Source organism: Candoia aspera, chromosome 2 (assembly GCF_035149785.1).
Source record: "Candoia aspera isolate rCanAsp1 chromosome 2, rCanAsp1.hap2, whole genome shotgun sequence".
NCBI lineage: Eukaryota > Metazoa > Chordata > Lepidosauria > Squamata > Boidae > Candoia > Candoia aspera.
The window spans coordinates 171209802-171233831 of NC_086154.1; the positions used below are offsets into that span (position 1 = coordinate 171209802).

The 24030-nt window shown below is 38.6% G+C and overlaps 1 protein-coding gene across 2 annotated transcripts in view; it reads right to left on the reverse strand.

Annotated features, from left to right (window-relative positions):
* The window catches only part of DGKQ (diacylglycerol kinase theta), a 92922-nt gene that overhangs the window by 63609 nt on the left and 5283 nt on the right, over positions 1-24030 (reverse strand). For both annotated transcript variants that reach the window (XM_063294853.1, XM_063294852.1), the window contains exon 2: positions 11495-11574. In XM_063294853.1, coding sequence (XP_063150923.1) covers positions 11495-11574 — 80 coding nt within the window. The remainder of the gene's footprint in view (positions 1-11494; positions 11575-24030) is intronic.

Genomic DNA, 24030 nt, shown 5'->3' on the forward strand with positions numbered 1-24030 from the left:
CAAGAGTACAAACAATGTCTTCTCAGTCTCATACCCAAGCCTGAATCTTGACTGGAAGAAGTCCAGATAATCTGCTTCTTCCAGAGTTCTCTGAAGCTGCTGTACAACCACCTTCTCCACAACCTTCCCCAGAAAGGGCAAGCTGGAAATTGGATGAAAATTGTCCAGCATTGTCGGGTCCAGCGCCTCCTTAAGAGATGGCAGGACCACCCCATCTCTCTAAGAGGAATTCATCACTCCCAAAAGCCTTAGCCAACCTGGAGGGATATGAATCTTAAACAGAGATGGCAAAGCTAACAGCTGCAAGAATCCTGTCCGCTTCATCAGATTCAACAGGAACAAACTCCTCCCAGATAACCAAGCCAGACCTTGTTCCAGTCACCTCCACTGGAACTGCTTAAAGGCTTCAGTTCAATTTAGCACAAATCCAATCGACTTCATCCATCAGATGCCTTGCCAATTCCTCAGAGTGACCTTTTAGGTAGCCCTCACAGCCATCCCCTCCCAGGATGGCTCAGATCACCCAAAACAAGACCACCAGGTGGCTATCTGCAAACACAATAAGGGCAAAGAATATTGATATCTCACTGCTCTTACTGCCCCAAGTTAGTCCCTAATTGCAGTTCTAACCTGTGTTCAATATGATTCACTCCTCGTTGGTCTCCAGTGGCACACCAGGTATCTCTTCACCCACTTCATCCCTCAACTCCTTCGTAAACCAAGGGGAGCTCCAGGATCCCTGGGTGGGGAGAGGTTACTTGGGTGTGATCCAATCCAGAGTCACTGCCACCCTCAATTCAGGCAGCCTCCAGGACTTCAGTCGGACCATGCAGCAGATTCTCAGCAACAACCCAAGCTTCTTCTGGAATCCAATTAGGTCCATCAGTTGCTTGAGGTGGGCCAATCTAATACAACCTGTCTTCCTGCAATGGAGGGCAGCACCACAGAACTGCAGGGCTATTAGAAAGTGATCTGAGCATGACCTATATATTGCTGATGTACAGGAAGCAGTGATAACCAATATATAGTGGCATCATAGTCCCACAGCTGGAATATGGAACTTTCTTTTGATAAATGAAAAAAGATCCAAATAAATTAACTGGTATCCTTCCAAGGGGGAGGGGGTCATATCAGATCTATCCACCTGCAATTACTCTATAAGAGCTACTCCATTTCCAATAATTGAAAGCCTAAGATGCATCATCCTTACTCACTAGAATGCACTAGAGTTTTGCAGCCTCACATTATCTGGTGGGTCACATCTAATCCAGCACAGGTAAAACCCTTCTTTTTCATTAGTATCACCAGCAAGGAAGGCTGAACAGTTTAAAGAATATACAATACGTCTTTAAACGTGGTGCTTGTGTTGAGGTGCAACAGCAATGTTCTATTAACATATTAAAAAATCAGAAAAAAAATTAGAAACCTCCTCATACAACCCAGCCAAGAAAGAAATCTCCCTTTAAGGAGATACATAAACGAAGTCACAGTTGAGGGATGTAGTTCTGTGCCTCAGAAAGGCAAAAGGGCAGCAAAGAAAAATACAGCTGAGAAAGAAAGTCAGTGTCCCTTTTCCAACTAGCATATTTCCACCACTAAAGATAAGAATGGGATAGTGCCAGCCAAGTCTGACCCAATAACCCACGCATAAAAAGTCTCTCTGTTGCACAAGCATTGCAAAAGGAATGTTCTCCCTACTTTACGCAATCGGATGACGCAATTTCTATTGAATAGGTTCCCTTCCCTCCAAAAAGGCAATAATCAGATAAGAGCCTTCCGTTGACTTTCTTGTGAATGGACAAAAATAGCTCTGCATCAAGACATGAATATTAGCACGCATTCTCAGAAAGTGAGTGGAAGGATCCACTTTGAACAGCTTGGTTTAATCCCTTCTTTTCACCCCTTTGCCACATTCATGCCTGAGAATACAAAAGAAACAGGGATTAATCTTACTGCCTTTGCTCCATAAAGCCTCAATTATTCTTGTTCTTAATAATCACTACAGACAAGTAGCTGCTTTAATTCTACGATGTTGTATCCATTTTTGATTTTCGTTTATTATTGAAATCCCTTTCTACAACAGAGTCTTTATAATCCATTAAGATCACTTTGCAAAGACAATGTAGCAATCTCATCCTTGCCTATGCTTTTAAAGCCATGGAATTGTCCTTAATACACTGAATCACACACTTACACATACACTTAATATTGGGATTTTACTCCATTATCCCAAAGTCCTTAAATAATCAGACACCTAAGCTAGAAGGACTTTGAAGCTTTCACCTCCGTTTTTTATTAAGTAGTTTGTTTGATCATGCAAACCATCAAAATGCAATTAATCTTATATTTGGTTAGTGAAAGCAAGCCAATTTCAATCCATGTTTTACAAAGAGGGCTTGCTTCTATAAATCACGGTTAAAATTAGCCACTGTCAAATGATAGAACAGTTTGCAGTTCATCAACATGTAAAGCAAAAGATTCCAATATCCATGTAGCTACAGCTGTGGAAAGAGAATGAGCTTCATCATGCTATATACCAGGTTAGCATAATATGCAAGTCAAATCTAAGTACAATTTTAACACCAGAAAATGTCAAATGTGGATGTGAAAAGGATATTCATGATGGAACAGCTACCATAGGCTTGCAGTTGCATAATGTATGAAATATTCTCAACTTATACCCTGAACATCAAGTTCATTTGTAATTTGTTTATTTGTTCAGTCGCTACATAGTATTACAAATACTATAAATAATACAACACAGTTCATTTGTAATACTAAGCATTAAAATATAAAGCTGAAATGCTGGTTTGTACACTACCTTGCCCCAAGTGTTTGTTTATCTTACTGCAAACTGTGGTTCACAAATACAGGACCAACATACTTGCATATACTCTACTGGTCACAGAGACAGTTTCATGCCATAGATCTCTCCATTATGTCCTTAAGCCAAAAGTCAGAGTATGATAAACAGAATTTTGGCTTTGTGTTAATGCAGAATTAAGTTAACATCGAGAAAATATGAAAATATGCACCCACATACACACTATTAAAAATTGTTATTAGCCTTTATAGAACAGGTATTTTTGAAAAGCCCACAAAGCAAAAACAGCAATGTGGGTTTACTGTAGAAAAGGGAAGCACTGACAGCTGTTTGTGGGACAAAGATGCCCGTTCTATTTTCAGCTATCTTCAGCAGTTAAGTTTCCTGTTTCTATTTTTGTAGGGGGTTCCCTTGCTTTTCAAACCCTCATTATGCTGATAGGCTTAAACAATGATATGCATGACTGAAATGCACACACAAACACAAATACACACATACACACACACACATAAGTACGTATGGGCTCCTAGCTAAAGTCTGCCTATACTGAATTGTATTTCAGCAGGAAGTCACTTCAATATTCAACTGTTATTCAGAACAGGACATGGCTTAATTTGACCTAAGGCTTATCTGCACAAAAACTACATATTAATCAAGTACACAGAGGACTTTCCAATGACTGCAGCATAATTTCATCCAGCCCCCTACAATTTAACAGTTTAGTAACTGCTGTCCTAATGAGAAGGAATACACACTAGCATTATCTGAAGGATTCTCAAGGCAGGGACTTTTTTCTAATATCAATAAAAACAAGTAAATCCATCTCAAGTCAGCATGCTTAGAAATGTAATTCTAGCTTGAAAAGAGGGTTGTTTCAGGCTGTATATTTATACTGTAAACATTTGGTACATCAACACCTAAACTGGAGACAACCAAAAGCAGCTGCAAACTAGTGAAATAAAATATTAATTCAGAGAAGGCTTTAATATAAATTTTGTTTTTGGATTAAGACTAAGACCTGATGTAAACATACACCTCCACAGAGGAATAAAACTAAATGTCCATTATAGCACATATTATCTCACAATTAAAAACCAGCCACTGTTCATTTGATTAAAAGACATTATATGTAGGGATGATATAAATCTGAAATGGTTAAGCAAATCCATGTGCCATCCTGTTCAAAAGAGAAATGTAAAAATGACTGAAAGCTTCCTATAAAGTTTAAAAAGAAAAAGACAACACTTGGAAGATATACTTTGAACCAAAGGCCCATAACGTTTCACAGGCATATAAAGCAGAGATGGAGAATTCTTGCCATCATTTCATTCATATAAGCATATGCATATGCATATCTAGCTAGCTAGCTAGCAGTATACTCCTTGCCTTAGTGTTGTGTGTGTGTGTGTGTGTGTGTGAAAGGTCCCCTGTGCAAGCACCAAGTCATGTCTGACCCTTTGGGGGATGCCACTTTTGCAACATTTTCTTGGCAGACTATAGCGGGGTGGTTTGCCATTGGCTTCCCCAGTCGCCACCTTAGTGCCTTAGTGTTACAACCTGCTAATTCCCTTTCCCAACCAGGTGCTCCTCAGATGCATGGAGACTACAATTCCCAGATAGGGTATACTTTTAAAGGAAGATGCTAGAGATGGGTTGCTTAGACTGCTTGCAGGGCTTGCTATAGACTCAGTAGATTCTTCTGAACAAAAAAAATGGGAGAGTTTGTGCAAGTTTAGATGGAGATGGCATTATACCAACATTTTCTTTGGAATACTAACTTGTGACTACAAGCATGGCTTCAATTATTATTATTATTACTTATTTTCTTTATACTACAGCAATCTTATATAGTTTGGATGTGAGATCTCTCAAGAAGCCAAGTGACCTTCAGCATCAGAAACCAATGTAGAAATGTTGGCCCTTGGAGACAAAAAGAACATGTTAATCACCCTTCTGCAGAGTAGTCATACATAAACATACCCTGAGTGAGGATAATACTATTGTTTGCCATACTTGCCATGGACAGGATTTCCTAATACATTATAACTTTGGTGATATTGCCCAATATCAAAGATCCAATTCCAAGGAGATCAGTCACCCCACCAGAATGGACTGAAATGGTTCAGCCCAGTCAGCAATGCACTTAATTCATATCTTGGATAGGGTAGATCAATGCATCCCCTGAGACATCCAAAGAATTAATTGGTCACTCTGGGGACTTAGTGTACACAAAAACTTGATCTGGGGAAAAGGAAGAAATTTTTTAAAAAGAACAGGACTCCCTGTCTATCTGTTCCCAGCCATATCCCTAACCTGCTAAAAGATTTGACCTATCTCCCAATAAGAACACAAGATTTGCTAAGACAAATCAAACAGCTACAGAAAGCAGGTGGCCAGGGAAAACGAGAATTGGAAATGGGCCCTACAACTGAAGTGACCAGTTGTTATGGGCAGATGGAAGCTGGGAAAGAGCTAGGACCAGCAGGAGAAGAGAGACATACCCAAAGCCCCTTGGCTGATTGCTGTTTCATTTGCCCTTCAAAAGTCAATGAAGTGTGACTAAACCAAATATTTTAGTAATAGTATCAATAGCATTAATATTTTATTAAACATGCTAATTCAACTGGAAACCTCAGAGCATTCAATAACCACTCAATAACCCTCAATTTTATTTTGTTTCTCCATGTATAGCAAATAGGGAATCTTACCACTAATGTTCCTGTCAAAATCAATTTTCCAGAAATGTTGAAAAATAAAAATAGAAACCTAAAACAAAGACTCAAGTATAGCTACATACTGACTACCAGCGTAGGTAATGCAAAGAAGGGAACTGTCCACTCAGGCATTAAAGGAGCTCTTCTTACTCTAAATAACACTAACAAATGATTATACTTCTCTGTCATATTTGCAAACCAAAAAAACAAAACAAAACTAGCAAACTTTATGAATTTTATTGTCACTGATATTCAAGGCCTTAGGTAAAGGTAAAGGTTTCCCTTGACATTAAGTCCAGTCGTGTCCGACTCTAGGGGGCAGTGCTCATCTCCGTTTCAAAGCCGAAGAGCCGGCGTTTGTCCGTAGACACTTCTGTGGTCATGTGGCCGGCATGACTAAACGGAACGCCGTTACCTGCCCGCCGATGCGGTACCTATTAATCTACTCACATTGGCATGTTTTCGAACTGCTAGGTTGGCAGGAGCTGGGACTAGCAACGGGCATTCACCCCGTCATGCGGATTCAAACCGCCGACCTTCCAATCGGCAAGCTCCGCAGCTCAGCGGTTTAACCTGCAGCGCCACCGCGTCCCCATCCAAGGCCTTAGGCTTTAGCAAAAAGGCTTTGATACAATTTTGTCAAACTGGCCATCTGCTCAACAAATATACCCCAGTTATATAAGCATTCTAAGAGCAATAGAAGATGGAAACAGTATACAAATAGGCATACACATACAATGTGTACCTTCAATACAAAAAACTAAAGCAGATACCTGAAGTATTCATAGCTATTCTATTTGCATAAGTAACTGAACACAAAAATATTCCAGGAATAATATCTATGTAACACATAAAATAGTTGCACAGTTGTTAGGATATGCAATGCAAAGGATATGCAATGCAAAGATATACAGTGCACACACACACGCACACACACACATACACAGTTTTAAAATTTAAACTGGACCGTAACATTAAAAGACTTGTATGAAAATAAGCCCAGCCTAAGGTATCACAAATAAAGTTGCAATTTTAATGATCTTCTATGAACACTTGTAAAGCATTAATACATTGAAATGAGAGCCAACGGAGCCAACTAGTTCTATTCTGTAGATGGCATACTCATAAACAATCAAGCCCTTATCCTCCCGTGCCTCTAAGAGTGCAAAGAGCAGGGAGACCAATGAATATAGGATTTGAAACCAAATTAACTCTCCCACAGGATCTAATTAGTGGACTGTCTTGAACAGTCTATCGAAAACCGAGATAATCTAGTTTCTAAAAATTAGATGAAACAGCCATAGTCAAAGTCCTTAACATTAGGCTAAAAAGAAAAGTTGAACATGTGCCAATTCTCCCAAAGCCTTTTTTTCTTAGCTTTGAACAAAGTGCAGAAGAACAGCTGTGTCATTTCTGATTCTATTTGGAAGCAGCTTTGTTTGGAAGGAACTAAGAGCGATCTTGAAAATACAAACATACAATGGCAGAATTAAAGTGCAGGTGTTAAAAAGTGAATGGGACAAGTCCTATCTCAAGCTCAGTTTTCTGACATTATTTGAATACTCAAAATCAGGACTTGCTGAAGAAAGGAACTTCCTACAGCTTGAGCAATCAGGAATTATCCAGTTACATTCAAGCTCATGGCTAAGCTGCTCTTAGAAGTATGTAACAAATATGTTTCCTTAAGAGGTGGTAGAAGCCATCTAAACCAAGGTTTCTCAGCCAGGGTTCTGTGGCACCCTAGGGTTCCGTGAGAGGTCACTCGGGATTCCCTGGGAGATCACAATTTTTAAAAAAAATTATTTCAAATTCAGGCAACTTCACATTAAAGAGGTAAGTTTCATTCTTTATTTTTAGTTTAAGAACACTGTTAATGCATATATACATGCCTACACATGAAACACATATAATCATTTTGTAACTTGTGGCCTATATTTGAGCCTGAATGTGCAGGGGTTCCCCTTGGCCTGAAAAATATTTCAAGGGTTTCCCCAGGGTCAAGAGGTTGAGAAAGGCTGGTCTAAGCATTTGAACCTGGAGACCAATGAAGTGCTACTCCAGCTTGTAACAGCAGTAGTAACTTCTAAATGAAGTTGTAGAGATTTTTTTCCCTAATTCATTCTAATATAAAAAATAAATTGGGAATTGAAAAGGCAAGCCTAAACCCCCTCCCTCAAAACAATGAAAATGGACTGAAAAAGTTGGTCTCACCCACTTCAGGGATCTCCAGGGTTTAATCTGAGGCTTCAAAGGGGGAATTGGGGGGCCACCTACAGCCCACAATCTGCCCACTGTGGATCTAAACAACTGATCCACACAGTTTTTCACCTCGAGATATTCTGCTTATCAAAATACCCAGTGTCTTACGATGCTCCAGTTAGAGCTTATTCAACTGCTGTGTTCATTTCAATCAATGTGTGCCTTTTCAGGTTCAAAGGTTCTGCTTAAATGTTGGAGTTTAACCGAGTGTTTGAAGTTAGTTTTGCAGCACTCTGAATGCAATAAATAAAACATCCATTTAAGAATAGTTATAAAGGTAAACAAAGAAAAAATGGTACTATTCCACCAAACTACCTCCTTCGCAACAGATATTAGACACACAGAGGAACAGCACTCATCCCACTGCATAAGAGCAATATAGTGATTATCAAGGAGGAGGAAAAGTCTACAGCAGCACTGAAAATATTAAAGAAGGCCAATGTACCTATGAATAACATTTACTTTAAAGCAGCAGTAGCATAACAGCTTCAGTCAAACCAATATCACGTTGTGAGCAGACTTTTGAATTCAATGTTACTTGAGAAGGAATTCCCAAGAAGAATCATATGCATACTTATATACAAAAACAGACATTGGAACTCACCAATACAGGCTGCTCACAAGAATGCTTCTTAAACATCATGGGTTAGAGCCAGCTTGTAACTAAGTCCAAGCAACAAAGATTAGTCATAGTACGCTAACTCCATAATTCTCTGAAAGTTGTTGACACAGAACTTATCTTACTCATGCCAACCATCTGAGTTCACAAGACTTTATTTGACCTTGAATTCCATATCCTGCTTCAGAGTGACATGTTCAGCAAGACAGAGAGATGCTCCAGTTTCAATTAACATGGAGCTAAAAATTTAGTTGAAGCTGACCCATTGCCAGACTTTCATCAACCTTGAAATTATAATTTAAAAATGTAATTCATGATTTGCAATATTAATATGGTCTAAAAACCCACCAGGAAAAAGTTCTTTAACACCCTTCGTATGCCACAGTTTCCAAAAATAGCCACTTTATATAATCAACAATAGGATTAGGGTACATAAACACTTTTCACACACAAAATAAATTGCCATTAAGCTTTCAGTTATATTTTTAAGTATTAAGAACAAAGCTGAATAGTTGCTTCATGCAGCTAATCCACAGCTGTTTTCTATCAAAGAAGATACTTCGTTAGGAAATTGGCAATTAATATGGACCTCATCTGGGCTTGGAAAGCAAACAGCATTAGGTCTGGATAGTACTTGAATGGGTACTAAAATAGAGAAGTTGAAAAATATCTCCGAAGAAGGTAATAACAAGCCACTTCCTTACTGTGGCCAAGATAACTGCATGGACATATCCATGAAATCATTAGGAACTGAAGTTGATTTGAAGAAGACTTGGCTTTAATAAACAGAAGTAGCTGAGATGTTTCATGGCATCTCTTAGTATTGAAGACTCCAAAACCTTGGTCTAGAGTGAATTCTTTAGGTTTGCCCTCTAGATGTGTTTGACTTCAAATTCCAACTAGCATAGCTAATAACCAGGAAAGAGGAGATAAGAAAGGAAATGTTTCCAGAACAAAGCACAGAAAAGCAGTCCCAGAGCACCAGCTACAGCCATGTTGAGTATTATTTTTAACATAAAAAGAAATATAATATATATATTATTTATATACTTATGTATATAAATATAAAACAGAAATATATCTACATATACACACACAAACATAAAAACAAAGAAATGTCACAGATTAAACCTGGAGCCTTCTATATTCATATCATGTATACTACTACCTCAATATTTATCAGTCTAGTTTTCTCTTATAGAAGTTACCAGGAGATTGGAAGCGGGGAGGATACTGCACTCTAAAATAAAAATATAGCTTATAAATAACACAATGATAATAATAAAAAGCACACTCTGTATGGGAACAATTAACACAATTGCAGAAGTGCAATTTTTGGGTTGAAGACAATGAAAAAAGCACAGGAATGGGAGGGCAAGACTTCTGGGAAATAAACACCTCCCATTGCCCCTTTTTTTGAAGTCATCCATAAATCCCACGACTGCTGAACATAATAAAAGCTAAAACAAACAAACAAAAAAACCCTGTTCCTTCTGGTGACACCACTTCATCGTCTAAAGATTTTCTGCAACCGTTTCACCAGACAGGAAAGTAAGTTGGGACCTCCAACCCAGACAGCACTACCCATTCCTGATTTAGCTATAGCAACAGTGGAAGCACCACCGTCAATAATGATTCAACAAGAATACCAATAAATAATACTCTAAAAAATAGCAATTACATACACTGAATGGTCGGCCTGCTTTCTTGCACACATGACTATGTCGATTTGATATCAGCTTGCCTCATATCAGGGATGGGTTCCCCCCAACACTAAATCAGTATTTTTTATAAAGTATTTTTTACAGTTTGCCAGGGTAGTCTAGTTCCCACACAACGCTAAGACATAAAGCACAATTGTATATATCATGCAAAACAAAAAGAAAACATACTAATTCTGGTCTAGCTTTATGTGTGAATCAGATTAGTACTTGACCAAAACTTCATACATATACACCAAAGGGTTTCTATTTTCTGGTTTTGACCATCAAATACCTTATGTGGGCTATGATCACCAAGGCCTATACTTGCAGGTACTTCTGAAATCCCAGAATTACCAAATTGTGCCTTACTAGGAATATAATTCTGGATACATTTAGATACTTTGATTACATTTATATATCAGAACATAAGCCTTCTACTGACATCAATTGGAGTTCTAGTAAATAATGCCTAGCAATATCTTTACGTTAAAAATAGCAGAAATATTTTCAGGCATACAAAATATTGAAACAATGACCTTTAAATGGATATACTTTTGCAGGAAACAAACTGTTTACTTATCTTTGTGTAACACTGATTGTATACCTTAACATAACATATTGCCAGGATTTGTATGTAATGCTAAGCCAGGATTTTTAACCATGGTTTGTTGGGTCTCATAGAACCCAAAGCCATTATAGGCTTAGTTAACTATCCTACCAACCCAGTTGGAGGGCATATATAATGTAGTGGTTGTCTTCTACGTAAACATGTCATGACATTCAAAGAAACATTTATTATTATTTTGTTTTCATTAACATGACAGCCAAAGGGAAGTGAGAAGGAAAGGAAAGTTTTTTCTTGAGAGGGATGAGATGGCTAGTATGGCCGTGCAGATATCTAGAGTCAAAGGGCAAAATGTGATTTGGAGCCTATGGATCCTTATATAGGACTTGTCAGGAAGACCTTAAACAAAATGTGTCTTTTCCCAACAATGTGTAGCAGCTGTGCAAGGCAGCTTTGTGTGAGCCCAGGATAAGATGCAGCTGCTTTAAGGTGTTCCAGACATGTTACTGCCTTCACAAGCCCTGAATCACAAGATCTCTGCACAGTCCTGATGGATTCCTTTTTTTTCATCTTTATTAATTTGTTGAATTTATACCCTGCCTTTTTCACAGGAGATCAAGAAGTACTTCCACCTCCTATTTTTCCCACAACAGCAACCTGTGAAGCAGGTTGGGCTGGAGAAAGTGAATGGCCAAAGTCACCCAGTCAGCTTCTGTAGCTAATGATAGATTAGAACCTGGGTCTCCCATGTGCTAGACAACTATTACACCCCTCTGGATATTAGCTTTTCCCAAAGCATGAGCAACTTACCCTTACAAGATGTGGAGCAATAGATGAGCATGGTATCTTCACATACTTCAGGCACTTCTCATGAGACATAAAGTTACAAACTGTGGAAAACAAATATACATGTTAATTCGTATTGAAAGACAGACAGAGGTGAAAAGTCCCAATTAGCCCATTCACTACAGATTCAACAATGTGCTGTATGAATTAATACTTTATTTTAGCTGTCTTGATTCTCCTGCCAATTAGCTTCATTGGATGATGCTAGTAATAAGAAAGAGGGATGATAGATTCTTCTTAATCATTGTCTTCACTCAATGAATAATGATCCTTTAAGTTTATTTTCTAGTTCTATAGAATATTTTCTGATATCCATGAACCAGAGGTATACATAATTTTCCAGTATGGCTACACCATAGTTTCAAAATAAGCCTTATGATCTTGGCTTTTATTTTCAGTTCCTTTTCTAAACTGACCTAGAATCTGTCTCTTTCACAACATTCTACACTCTTCAAACTGCAAGTAAAATACTACCTGGTGACCATAAGATATAATGTAGCTGAAGAACATCAAACTCAAATTACACAGAAGATGAAAACCCAGTCTCTGAAAATTTCCAACAGGCTTTTTTCCAACTGTGAGAATGGACAATAAATAGCAAATACAGGGCAACATAAATGTAACTCTTATCATTGTACAACACTAACTTTAAGAAGACAGTCTTCTGCTTATAAAAATAAAGCAGACATTTTAAATAAACTATATGCATCTTGGTGTCTTTATATTAAGTTTTAATTTTGCTTAAAACATAATTGCAATCATTTCTTTCCATCCATCTCTTCAGCATGTTGTAGACACATATGGCCTTGAAATTATCAGCTACCAGCTAGAAAAGCATAAACCTTTCTTGTCTATAGATGTTAAGGTGAAGTACCGTAACAGTTAACTTTATCTTTCCAATTTGTCTTACGTCATGCTAATTAGACTCTCTGCCAGCTAAAGTAATAGGCAAAAAGAGGATAACATAAAGTTTTGTACGGTGTTTGGTGTCTGACAATCACTTGAGAACACTGCAATGTAATTCAAGAAAGTAGACAGCAGAAGAGAAGAAAAAGTATTAAAGTCTTAAATGCATTGATGTTATTCTTTGCTGTAATACTTTATACCAGGAGGTTTTAAATTCTCACAAGGTGCAGAACCTGTTCATTAAAAAAAAAAATTCTGGAATCCCTGACAAAGGGGGGTGAGGCTTCTGACTTTCTCTGCTAGGAACTAAGACTTGAAAATCCTGCTTTATTCCAAAGTTGATTTTATAAAAAGGGTTCCTATGGAACAGGAATAAAATAATCTGGCAGTCAAAAAGGGGAAATTTCGAAACTTGCTGTCCAAAAAAATAGCTTTATAAATGTCACAACAAAGACTAATATTTTTGTCTGGCTTAGGAAATCATGCTGATGAAAACACAACTTTTCTAGAAGTGTTTGGGAAAGCATGTTTGCAATACTATATAACTGTGCCATTTTAAATATTTATTTATTTGTTTGTTTTTATTTATTTGCATGATTCTGATTGAAAATCAGAATCAGATTCAAATTCAGAATCAATTATGATTCTAATTGAAATTCAGAATCAACCCTGTTCTACGTGCTTCCTCCTGCAATTACTATCAGCAACAGGCTCTTTTTCTATACTCTAGTGCAGTGTTTCTCAACCTCAGCAGCTTTAAGTTGTGTGGACTTCAACTCCCATAACTCTGGGAATTCTGGGAGTTGAAGTCCACACATCTTAAAGTTGCAAAGGTTGAGAAACACTGCTCTAGTGGATGACCTCAGAAAAATGACACATTACTATCATTTTTAAAAAAATAAGTGAAACAGGAGAGAAAATAAGTGAAACATAACTTCCCACATTTTTTAAAAACATCATGTTAAATGAAAGCAACAAAATACACATATTTTACATTCATATCCAGACATTGATTGCACCCATAATGGCTGGATGAACGGGCTAAGGAAATAAAATGGCACTCCACTATGTGGACCAACCCTACCACTATGCAGACTGAGACAAGCACTTCCAGGAACAAATACCAGGAACAGTTTCCAAGGACATTCTCTTAGATGGTCTGGGCATGCGTTCCTCCAACTGTTCCTTTTAGAGTCGAACTACATATTGCAATGATCTCATAACACACAACTGATCCTCTGGAGCAGTGTTTCTCAATCTTGGCAACTTTTAAGATGTGTGGACTTCAACTCCTAGAATTCCCCAGCCAGCATGATTCTGGGAGTTGAAGTCCACACATCTTAAAGTTGCTGAGGTTAAGAAACACTGCTGATTCTGCCCTGGAGAACCATTAATGTTAAAATAAAACATCCACAATCAGCTACAGGTTACATTATGTCACAGAATCTTGCTTTCCCAATCATCCAACATGAATTAGAGAAATCTGTATTTTCTCCCTAGTCTCTTCGAAACCAATGAACTACCCTACCCTATGATTTTCTTTCCTTTCTTTTTATTTGCATGTGCAGGCCTCACTCTGGCAATCAAATGCAATCCCAGACAAGGTGGGGCAGGGCTTTATTCCTCTTTTTTCCTAATTAAATGCTAGGATATTTTACTGACGAGTTCCCCAAGCTATTCAATATAAACCAATGCAATGTCACAGCCAGCTACATTTTCTGTGCTGTTAATCTACGGTAAAGTAGTAAGTAATTATATCCAGTTACACAAAATTTAATTTCAGAATAAGACATGCAGCAAATAGTTGAATAAGTATTAACTTGGGCTGGAATTCAGTTTAAAAAAATACTTCCATAATTTTAATTACTTTAAAATTTAATTACTTTAAAACTGCCCAGAGTCACTGGGAGTTGGGCAGCATACAGATTTAATAAATTATTATTATTACTTTAAACCATGGATGCTGACAAAAATTCCAAAGAAAAACAACAACACAGATTCTAGCTAAATTCTACAAAAGTACTTGTTTGCTTAATAAATTTTGCACTGCTTCCTGTATCAGAATCGGTTATCTCAGAGCTGTGAATGTCATGAAGCATTTCCACTAAAATACTAAAAATTGGTAAGATCCTCCAACTGTCTCCCCCCACTTGCAACATGGCACACAGCTCAAGAGTTTACCCAACTCTTGAGGAACAAGTTTTCTACAGAGAATATAGGGGGTTCAAAAAATTATGACATATCCCTCCCACCCCAACGGAACGTTGGAAAGAAATTACATAAAGGGGCCCAAGAACTTCGTCTGTCCATCTGTGTGTCTATCAGCAGGATAACTCTCCAAGCCCTAGAAAGATGATATAGTGGGAGACGCTGGCAAAAGAAAAACCAGCTTCAAAAATAGGCCAGATCCGGCTTGGCACTGTGCAGAAAAATATTCCAGGAAAATTCTCCCAGTTCATCCCAGAAAGAGAAGCCTTTGGGGGAACAATTTGGAATGCTATGAACCAATGCTCCATTCTAAGACCCCACCTCTCCTCCTTCCTGGTCATGTGACTCAGAGCATGTGTGGCCCACCCGGTGCTTCTCAGTGCTCACACATAAATATACATAAATGCAAGACAAAGGGCAGCAGGAAATACGCATGCACACACAGGCAACACATAATTCCAGTACACAAGTGCTTCTCAACCAACCTGAGCAACTTTAAGAGGTGTGGACTTCAACTCACAGAATTTCCCAGCCAGCCTGCTGGCTGGGGAATTCTGGAAGTTGAAGTCCACACCTCTTAAAGTTGCTCAGGTTGAGAAACACTGCATTACAGAGAAGAAAGTATATGGATATTGCTGGTGAAGAAGGGAATGGAAATAATTGCAGAAGCCTACCTTTTCTTTACCATGTTTGATGGTAGTTATTTTAGATGGTAAAACAACGCACTGAAGCACAGACTTGTAACTGATAAATCAGCTACAGTAAATGTTTAAATCCCAATACTAAGCTATGAATACATTTCAGTGAAAATAAATCTCACTTATTTCAGGGCTTAAAAATGCCACGTTAAGTTGTACTATCTCAGCTTGAACAACACTCCCAATATCTCCATTTGTTTTAACAAAGTCATATACTGAACTGTTTATACCCAATTTTAAATATAAATTTTCCATATGAATTTGCGTAACATTTGGCACTGTTTTCTTCCATACCCCCAATGCATCACCTACTTTTAGAACCAATCTAGAAGCCGCAGAGAAGAGGCACCATCCTCTCTGATATCTCTTACTTGCAATAAGGCAAAGTGCAAAACTCCTGCAATTTATTCTCTCTTGATCAATACTCTACCTGCTTGTCAGCAACAAGATACATTTACTGTTATTTCTTTCACAGGCATATACTTCTGAAAGAACTGTTGAAATGATTGGAGAGGATGACTCATGCTCATTCAGCCCTCTCCAGAAATTTGTGCACCTTGGGTATGCATAGAGGAATAGGAACAAAAGAATACTGTAATAGGTACTGTACTGTATTATACTGTATATGTTATGAGTACGGATGGTGAGCAGGACGGGGCCCCTATCCAGGGGGGAAAACGCATGTGTAGTTTAGAGGCTTTGAACTGTCATTCAAAGAAGCCCAGAACAGACCCGCCTTGAGTTTGGGGGTTTATCTGTCTGGGTTTTCCCACGCTCCTTCAGTTTGGTAGGATTTTCTGTCTACTATAGCAGTTTAATAAACACTAGAGACATTCTCCTCATCTCAGCATGGTCTTTGCTTAAGCCAGGACAGTATAGTATTATAATACTGTAAAAACAATAATTTTGTTGTAAGTGTTTAGATACCTAACTCCATCCTATATGGTGGGAACACTGAATTGTACAGCTCTTGGAGGGAAAATCTTTGTCTCCAGCTTATCTTCAACTTGGCTTTTTGTAATTAAACTCAAATATCACAGGAACTGTAGTGGAATATTATGCAAGTCATTGGTAAGTAAATTGAAGTATCACAAAAGCTATAACCTCTATTGTACGATACAAGACAATGTGTAAAATAAATTCAACTGCACTGTTTATATTACCTATATTAAAGCACCTCGACATTTTTCAGACTTCTGCATGACCCTGAAAAAAAAATTCAACTGCTTTAAGAGTCATATGCCAGTTAATAAGTAGACTTCTTAAAGCATGGCATCATTTTTCAGTCTTATTTGCACAGAAAAGAAATAGGAAGTCATAAGCAAAGGAATTAAGGCATGACACAAGAAAAAGGAAGTATAGTTAAATCTAGGTTACCACTCATTATTCCTCTCCATACCTTTCATTCTTGCTTTTACCCTGTCTGTGCCCTACTTCATACACTGCCTTTGTTCTTTAAACTTCTCACCACTCTCTTTCTGAGAATCTCATCATCTCCATCCAACCATGACTTCCTTGGTTTTCCCCTCTTCTCACTCATTCTTTTTTCCTTCATATATTTAATCTGTGATTCAGTCCTCACTCATTCTTTCTGCATGACAAAGTCACCTAAACACTCTGATATTAATTCCAGCATCCATACATTCCTGATCCTACCTATTTCCATTTTGCCACTGAAACTTCTTATGTGCCCCCTTTCCACTGCATTCAGCTGTTATGATTTTCCAAATATAGCCACCTCTCGCTTCAATGTGAAAAAGTGGGCAAAAGTACACACTTATACCCAGCCATTTTCTTTCTTTCAGCAAACATTCGTACTTTGCCACAGACCACCCACCATCCACCACCTTGTTACCAGCACTTAGACATCCTCTAAGTGCATTTACTAGCATTTCCTCCATTTAGTTCTTGGACGCTGGCATTTAAAGCATTTTCCATTGCACTCGTCAACATATCACTATCATACAAAACTCTAAAACACTCCTAACATTTCCTCACTTCAGTTTCATCCCCAAATCATTTCACCACTTAATTCTTCATTCATTCACTCTGATGGAGCCTCCCTGTATAGCCCTTTTAAAAAAAAAAGTATATCTCCATCAAAATCACAGTGCATTTTCTCTCCCTTTTTAAATCTTAATAGTTCCTTGCTCTCTTTGACTACATCCTTTGCAACTATCATTTTTTCTATACAAATCACACAATGTCTTCACCTTAACCTCATTCTTTGCAGCAATCACTCTCTTGGATGTCTTTTTTTCATTCTCAGCCTGATTCACTTCATCATTCCATCAAGCATCCTTTTTCACTTTGCATTATGCACACTTCTGTGGTATTCTCTAACGTAATTCTTTTTACCGTATTTGAAGCAGCTGCCACATCTTTTTTCCTTACATTCACTTTCCATTTATTCTTCTGGGAAATAATTCTATTTTCTACTTTTTCATACAGGACTCTTCCGTTTTCTTCCTGCAGTCATTCTACTTTAGTTTCTTTCAGTTCTTTTCTTCCATGTCCATTTCTCCTAAGATCCAATCTTGACATTATCAGATAATGCCCTGTCCAGGATTCAGCACCTCTCATACCCTTATATCCTTTATTAATTCTCTCAGCCTTTCATCCTAAGCAATCAGATCAGTCATTATTTTTGTCTCATTCCTTTCCCGTGTGTACACATGAATAGACTTCTAACTCAACCATATACTTGAAACACACTTTTTTCTAAGCAGATATTCACAAAACAGTCACTATTGTCATTTATTCTTGCAACTCCCAATGTCTCACTTTTTTCTGTACATTTCATCTCATTCCCACCACTCATTTTGTCATCTAACAATTTTTCTTCTTCTCTGAATCTCAGTCATTCACAATGTTGCACAATTTTTCCCAAAACAAGTCTCCATATCACTGAAATATAACATGCATCTCTCACCAACCAATGGTTTCCTATTTTCACATGCATCCATAACAATTAGAGTTCTTCCAGCTGGGTTCCATGTAACCCTAGACTTCTATGAGGACTTGAATAAGCTTCACAGGACTAAGCAGAAAAAACTGTCTGCAAGGGACTAACGAGGAAAAAAAGAAGCGTTGAATACACTCAGCCACCCACTTTTGCCTCAGTGCTGCAGGACATACATAGCCATTTCTCTAAGGTACAGCAGAAGGGTGGAGCTTGTCAGCTGACACTCAGAAGCCCCACCTACCTTGATCAGGGGTTCCAAGAAAAAAAAATTAACAAACAGGTTCTGGAGCCTGAAAAAGTTTGAAAACCCTTGACCTAGATGACACCAATTCATACTTTCTGTCATGAACTGTAGACTGTGGAGTCCTTGGTGCTCTCTGAGCCTTGTTGTTTTCTTGCAGACGTTTCATTGCCAGGCTAGGCAACACCTTCAGTGCCTAGTCTGGCAGTGAAACGTCTGCAAGAAAACAACAAGGCTCAGAGAGCACCAAGGACTCCACAGTTCAACCCTGAGCTACAAATATTCGCTATGAACCGTAGACTGTTTATTCATAATTAAACCTACCCCTTCGCTTTCCTGCATGTGTTTACCAATCCCACTCCACAAAATCAGACCACCTTCATTCAGCCCTATTATATTCTTCCCTTTTCTTTTAGCACAGAAGATACCTATTTTTCTATCTTTCATTTCATTATTTGATTTCACTTTAATTCATGCTCTTTTACCATGTAACTTCTCTTACATTCCAAGTCAGTCTTCCATATGCCAGCCAGAATAGCATATGATGACCTCCATCACACATCTTAGATTTGGTCAAAGCTTCCATGTAACCCTTTTTAGTAAGATAAAAACTTGACTGCCAGCCTTAGTTATAGCTGTGTCCCACAAAGCATCTCCAGCTAACAGTAAGAACAATACCAGGCAATTCTGACACATTTTGGCCCGTATGCCACAAGCATAAACAAAGCCCAGTTTTATCCCAAGTGCGCTCAAGTTATTCCTTGCAAGTTCAGATCTCTAATCCAGAGATTATCTTGCAAGCCAACATAATGTTGCCTGCATCTCAGCAATTAGGAGGTACATGTAACATACTGACACACTTTTTCCCAGCTACACTACTGTACATCATTCGAAACTGCATCTGCTGCTAGTTTCAATACTGATGTCAAATAATGACTGCATTCTCCTCCCTTTTCACAACGTTTTCTGTCTTCTGAAACAAGGCTATACTTGTTTCTAAGAGGCAAATATCCAGAATTAAATATTTTGTTCTAGTTTTTCTGACTGAGTGGGTGTGAGAAAAGTGTGTCTGGGGTAATTCAAACTTTCTCTTGGAAAGGAGCAGGCCGTTCAAAAGAACTATTATTCCATTTTTATTTTCATTCACTGACTGCATTGAGTTCCACAACATTTACAAGTTCAGCAAGAAAAACAATATCATAGTCTTTTATTAATACTGAATCTATTTCACTTGTATATGCTTGAACCTTCTTGATAGAAAATAGATAATCCTGGCTGGGGAGAATTTTCAGTTCTTATTCTGGACAAAAAGGGGTCAATGAAATGTACAATACTCTTGTAATTTTCCAGTGATCTATTTTCCTATTTTAAGAAGCAACTACCTCCAGGCAACCATGCAAGTAGTGGCTTGCACTTTCCCAGGTGGAACACACAGGAGCTTCTAGCCGCCAAAGGATGGGCAGCTGCTGAAGGATGGAGAAGTCTGTGCTTAGCATCCACGTCAACACATGGAAAGAAAGAGGAAGAACAAGAAGATGATTGTAAGAGGCAACTCAAAGAAAGGGAAAAGCTGTAATGCATGCAGCAGATCCAGGGCTGCTAATACCCAAATAAGTATTTCCAAAATTAGGCCACAAACTGATATTTTACCTCCACGCTGACATGACTTAAATGGATGGGAAAACTTATAAAGTTTTATACCCTGCATGCAATACTGTATGCCAGAATCCCTGAAAAAGTTGCTATCAGTTATTTTTGAGTGACAGAAGAGAAAAATGTTCTCCATAGGAGGAATCATATTAACTATATTTCATTTAGAAACTTTACTTTAAACTAAATTAAAGTAAGATAAACATCAAAACTTAGCTTTTGACCTAGTTCTGCATACTTCTTTGTTCTGGCCCAATCCAGTTTTTGGAGTACAATTCCCAGTACGTCACACAAAAACCAAACGCAGCCCTCAGTCTGAAAACATTTGTGTGCCTTTGTTGTAAATGATGAAGACAATAGAACAAAACAGTCTCAGAAGCAACCACATTTCAATAAAAATATGCCTAGCAACTCCAGTTTATCACAGAGATATAAACACGACAGTTTTATAAGGATTTCTACACTGCAACTTAACTATACGGCAAAATTCTTTTATAGCTTTGTTTCTTAGAAAACTGGAAGTACTGTAAACACAGCTATTTCTGTAGGACCATTTGTTCATCACCATTGGGTACATGTTCAAGAAGAGCAGGAGACTTAGTTGAGCTGGTCAGAAAATTACAATTGCTAGAAAATTTAGTGGCAGTGAGAGCATGGGCTGCTATCCAGATTTCATCTAAGTACCAGTATTAGACAATATTTCCATTCAGGTGGATTTGGCCTCTCCACAGAGAATGTCCTGCTCCTGTCAGTTCAGCGTAATATACTGCTGTTCTCTAGTATGTTGTGAAGCAACTGTGAAACACCACTGGGATCTGCCTTGGAAGCCTAGAATAAGGGGAGCTCATATGGTATTTTTGGGAAAGCCCTGTTAAATAATGAAGTCTAAAGAGACCCTATAAAATGAAGGCCCATTTAGAGGCAAGAAAAATTCTGCAGCAGGTAAGATTCTGCCATGTTGGAACTAACACCAGAGCCCTAGGTGTTGTGTAGACCGACTACACGCTAAATATCTACAACGCCCTCCAACAGATTCAAGCCACTGTAGCAGGTCATACAACGAAAATCAGAAAAACAGTTCTGCCAAATAGGTTTTTGTGATATGTTTCATTTTCAGCCTGGAGTGGTACATCCACATCAGTCAATTACTTTGACCAGTGGAATTTACAAAGGCTACCACATTTCCCTTTCTTCAAACAGGCAACAACAATGTGTATGGGGTAAGGAGGGGCACTTCTCAATGTAAAGCAGGTCCAGATGATTTAATTTAACCTGTAGTCCAGTTCTGCATCTTCAGCTAAACATAAAGGAGAAAGGAAAGATTAGAATACTTGTTGGCAGGACTGTCCCACAGAACAAGTATCCATACAGAAGCATTATGGAAAGCACATCAAACAGTACTAATGCTACAGGAATGATGCTTATATTAGCTCCACATACTAGCTTGCTCATCCTATAATGACTCTAAATTTAGCTCTCTCGTTTTTATAGATACTGTATGTTCACCTTAAGAAATAATTTTGTCGTGCAACTTCCAAAAACCTATAGAGAAATTTCACTTTCAACATAACTTTTATTATATCAATGGGATGAAACAAAGTATTCGTTTACTAAAAGAGACCAACTACATTTTAACAAGAATTAACAAAAACTCCAGGTGGGGCCAAGGTCCAGAACAAGATATCTTTTTGCAAGATATTCCAGAAGAAAAATTATGCATTCTTTATAGAGATTATATAATTTTAAATAATAGAACTATACTTAACCAGGGATATTATCTAAATTAAGCATCAACTGCTTCCAACAATAATTCCAACCTGCACAGATTTCTGCACAAAAAAGGACCCCAAGAGATGCCACAGGATTTATTCCCAGGGGTAGGACTGCAGGCTAAAGGCATGTCTTCCTCCACCCCCAAGGGCAGAAATGTCTCACAGCCCATACCTTTTCCTCTATCTCTTCTTCTTGATTCCTGCCTGAACTGCCCCTTTTCCATCCCCACAGCTGTACCTGAAATTCTGATGGCCTCTCCACCTAAGCAGTTTAATGGAAGACAAAAGAGAGTATGTTCCAAAGAGCATAGAAGCAGGACAAGCAAGCAGTGGACAACATACACTTCTCATTCCCATTCAAATGTCAGCCAGAGCCCTATTCCCAAGTAGGAAGGAAAGTTACTTGATGTAATGATCTGTGAGAATGTCCTTGAGAGACAGGAGGAGGAGGGGGGCAGGGAGCAGCAGTCTAGGCAACTGTCAGGTAAGAGGCAACTTAGCCCTCAGAAGCAATGGGAGTGTGGCAAACGACTCAGAAGGGACCCTCCCTAGTTTCTTGGACTGCAAACGTGAGGGGTTTGCAAGATTCTGTTACTGTTATTTTTTTCCTGCCATTCAATTGTGTCGACTGCCTGGACTAGTCCTTGCAGTTTTCTTGGTAAGATTGCAGAAGTGGTTTGCCATTGCCTCCTTCCCAGGGCTGAGAAAGAAGGACTTGCCCAAGGTCACCCAGCCGGCTTTCATGCCTAAGGCAGGACTAGAACTCACCATCTCCTGATTTCTAGCCTGTTGCCTTAACCACTAGACCAAACTGGCTCTCTCTGTTATTGTACCCTTACAATAAAGGTACTGTTAGTACTCATGGCTAGTGCTTCTTGTCTGGACCACCTCTAAGGCAGCCTTTCTCAACCTTTTGACCCTTGGAGGAACCCTTGAAATATTTTTCAGGCTTGGGGAACCTCTGCACATTCAAGCCCAAATATAGGCCAGAAGTTACAAAACTATTATATTTGTTTCATGTGTAGGCCTGTATAGATGCATCTACAGTGTTCTTAAACTAAAAATAAAGAATGGCATCCCCATAACGTTGACCCACCCCACCCGGTCAGGCAGGGACGGCATGCTACGGACCCCATCAGCAAAGGAATTTCATCTAGCGGGGTCCAGGAGGTGAGCCTTCTCTGCAGTGGCACCCGCCCTTTGGAATATCTTGTCCCCGGAGTTGAGACTGGTCTCCTCGCTCTCGGACTTCCTGAAGAAACTGAAGACCTGGTTCTGCTGCTGCCTTGCTTGGGAGGAGGAGAGCAACAGCTCCACCTTGGGGGTGGCTGGCACCATAGCACCCCTTAGTGATTGTGTTCCATCTGCACTTGGATTTTATATTTATTTTCTATTTATATTTCTAATGGTAAATTAGGTGGATATGTTTTTAGTATCATTTTATTGTAAACCGCCCAGAGTCCCCCACTGGGGGAGATGGGCGGTGACATAAATTTAATTAAATAAATAAATGAAGCTTACCTCTTTAATGTGAAGTTGTCTGAATTTGAAATAATGTTTTAAATAAATCTCCCAGGAAATGGGAGTGATCTCCCAGGAAACCCCTGGTGACCTCTTGCAGAACCCTGGTGTTCCACGGAGCCCTGGTTGAGAAACCTTGGTCTAAGGGCTGACACTTTCTCACTGTATTTCTAGGAGACCTTAGCATCAAGTACAAATCAAGGTGTTGCAATTAACTGGGAACCAGAAAGGCTGTTTTCCCTTCCAGGAGACAGTGCGTGTCTTTACCAGGGCACTTCCTCTGCCCTGGGTTTTAAAATTTACTCAACTTCTTTAACCATCAGTTTACATGAACTGGACTGAACCAGCTAGATAACATTCCTGCACTTGACTCCAGATATCTGATAATAGTGGCATTCTCCAGTATGTGATTTTATAAATGCACATCTCTAAGATTTGTTATTGAATACTCCTTATTGTTTCATGGCTGAATTACTTCCATTTATTGCTTGTGTACTTAACACTATCCAGGACAAAGCTGAGTGGAATCCACCTTGATG